The 537-nt window shown below is 58.3% G+C and overlaps 1 protein-coding gene across 1 annotated transcript; it reads left to right on the top strand.

Moving 5' to 3' along the window:
• Nucleotides 1-52: 52 nt before the first annotated feature.
• On the top strand, nt 53-537 carry LAESUDRAFT_729993 (uncharacterized protein). Its single transcript, XM_040909755.1, has one exon. It carries the CDS (start codon nt 146-148, stop codon nt 431-433), a length of 288 nt encoding a protein of 95 aa, XP_040760481.1. The 5' UTR covers nt 53-145; the 3' UTR covers nt 434-537.

Here is a 537-nt window from a genome sequence, read left to right as displayed (position 1 = left end):
CAGTGCTTCCTGTCAAAGAAATATATTCACATACTCTGTACACACATAAGCACGGTCTGTCCATAACATCTGTCTGCGTGACTGGGGGCAGAACACATGCAGGTGGCCTTTGTGGCTCCCATCACAGCTGGCTCTCCCGTCTTGCATGAAGGTTTGTCCACTCAGGCTGGAGAATCTCACCGCGAGCGAGCATCACACGTCAGCACCACGTACGAGAGAGGAGCTCACGAACGGACGCACGTGCCTCGTTGCCTATGACCACCTGCGCCCGCTCGCTCACGAGCATATCCACCGCCTGCACGACGCCGCCTTCAGCTCCTCCACCCACGACACCGGCGCGTTCGTCATCACATACACGCTCCGCAGCCTCCACCGCTCCTGCGTCCTGCGCACCTCCTCGGCGCGCCGCGTGATCTCCTCGACGCTCGGATAGAATCAACACATCCCACTCACGACTCTTTCAATGAAGGCTCTGCCGAAGTAGTCGTCGGTTCATCCTGTGCATTCGCATTCTCACCCGCACCACTGCTTGGTAAC

The sequence above is a fragment of the Laetiporus sulphureus genome, assembly GCF_001632365.1.
Source record: "Laetiporus sulphureus 93-53 unplaced genomic scaffold LAESUscaffold_46, whole genome shotgun sequence".
In the NCBI taxonomy this organism is placed as follows: Eukaryota; Fungi; Basidiomycota; class Agaricomycetes; order Polyporales; family Laetiporaceae; genus Laetiporus; species Laetiporus sulphureus.
The sequence above is the reverse complement of the archived record's forward strand: the minus strand, read 5'-3'. Positions and strand labels throughout refer to the sequence as shown.

Coding starts and splice junctions, on each gene's coding strand:
- LAESUDRAFT_729993 (XM_040909755.1), top strand. CDS start 146: ATGAAGGTTTGTCCACTCAGGCTGGAGAATCTCACCGCGAGCGAGCAT.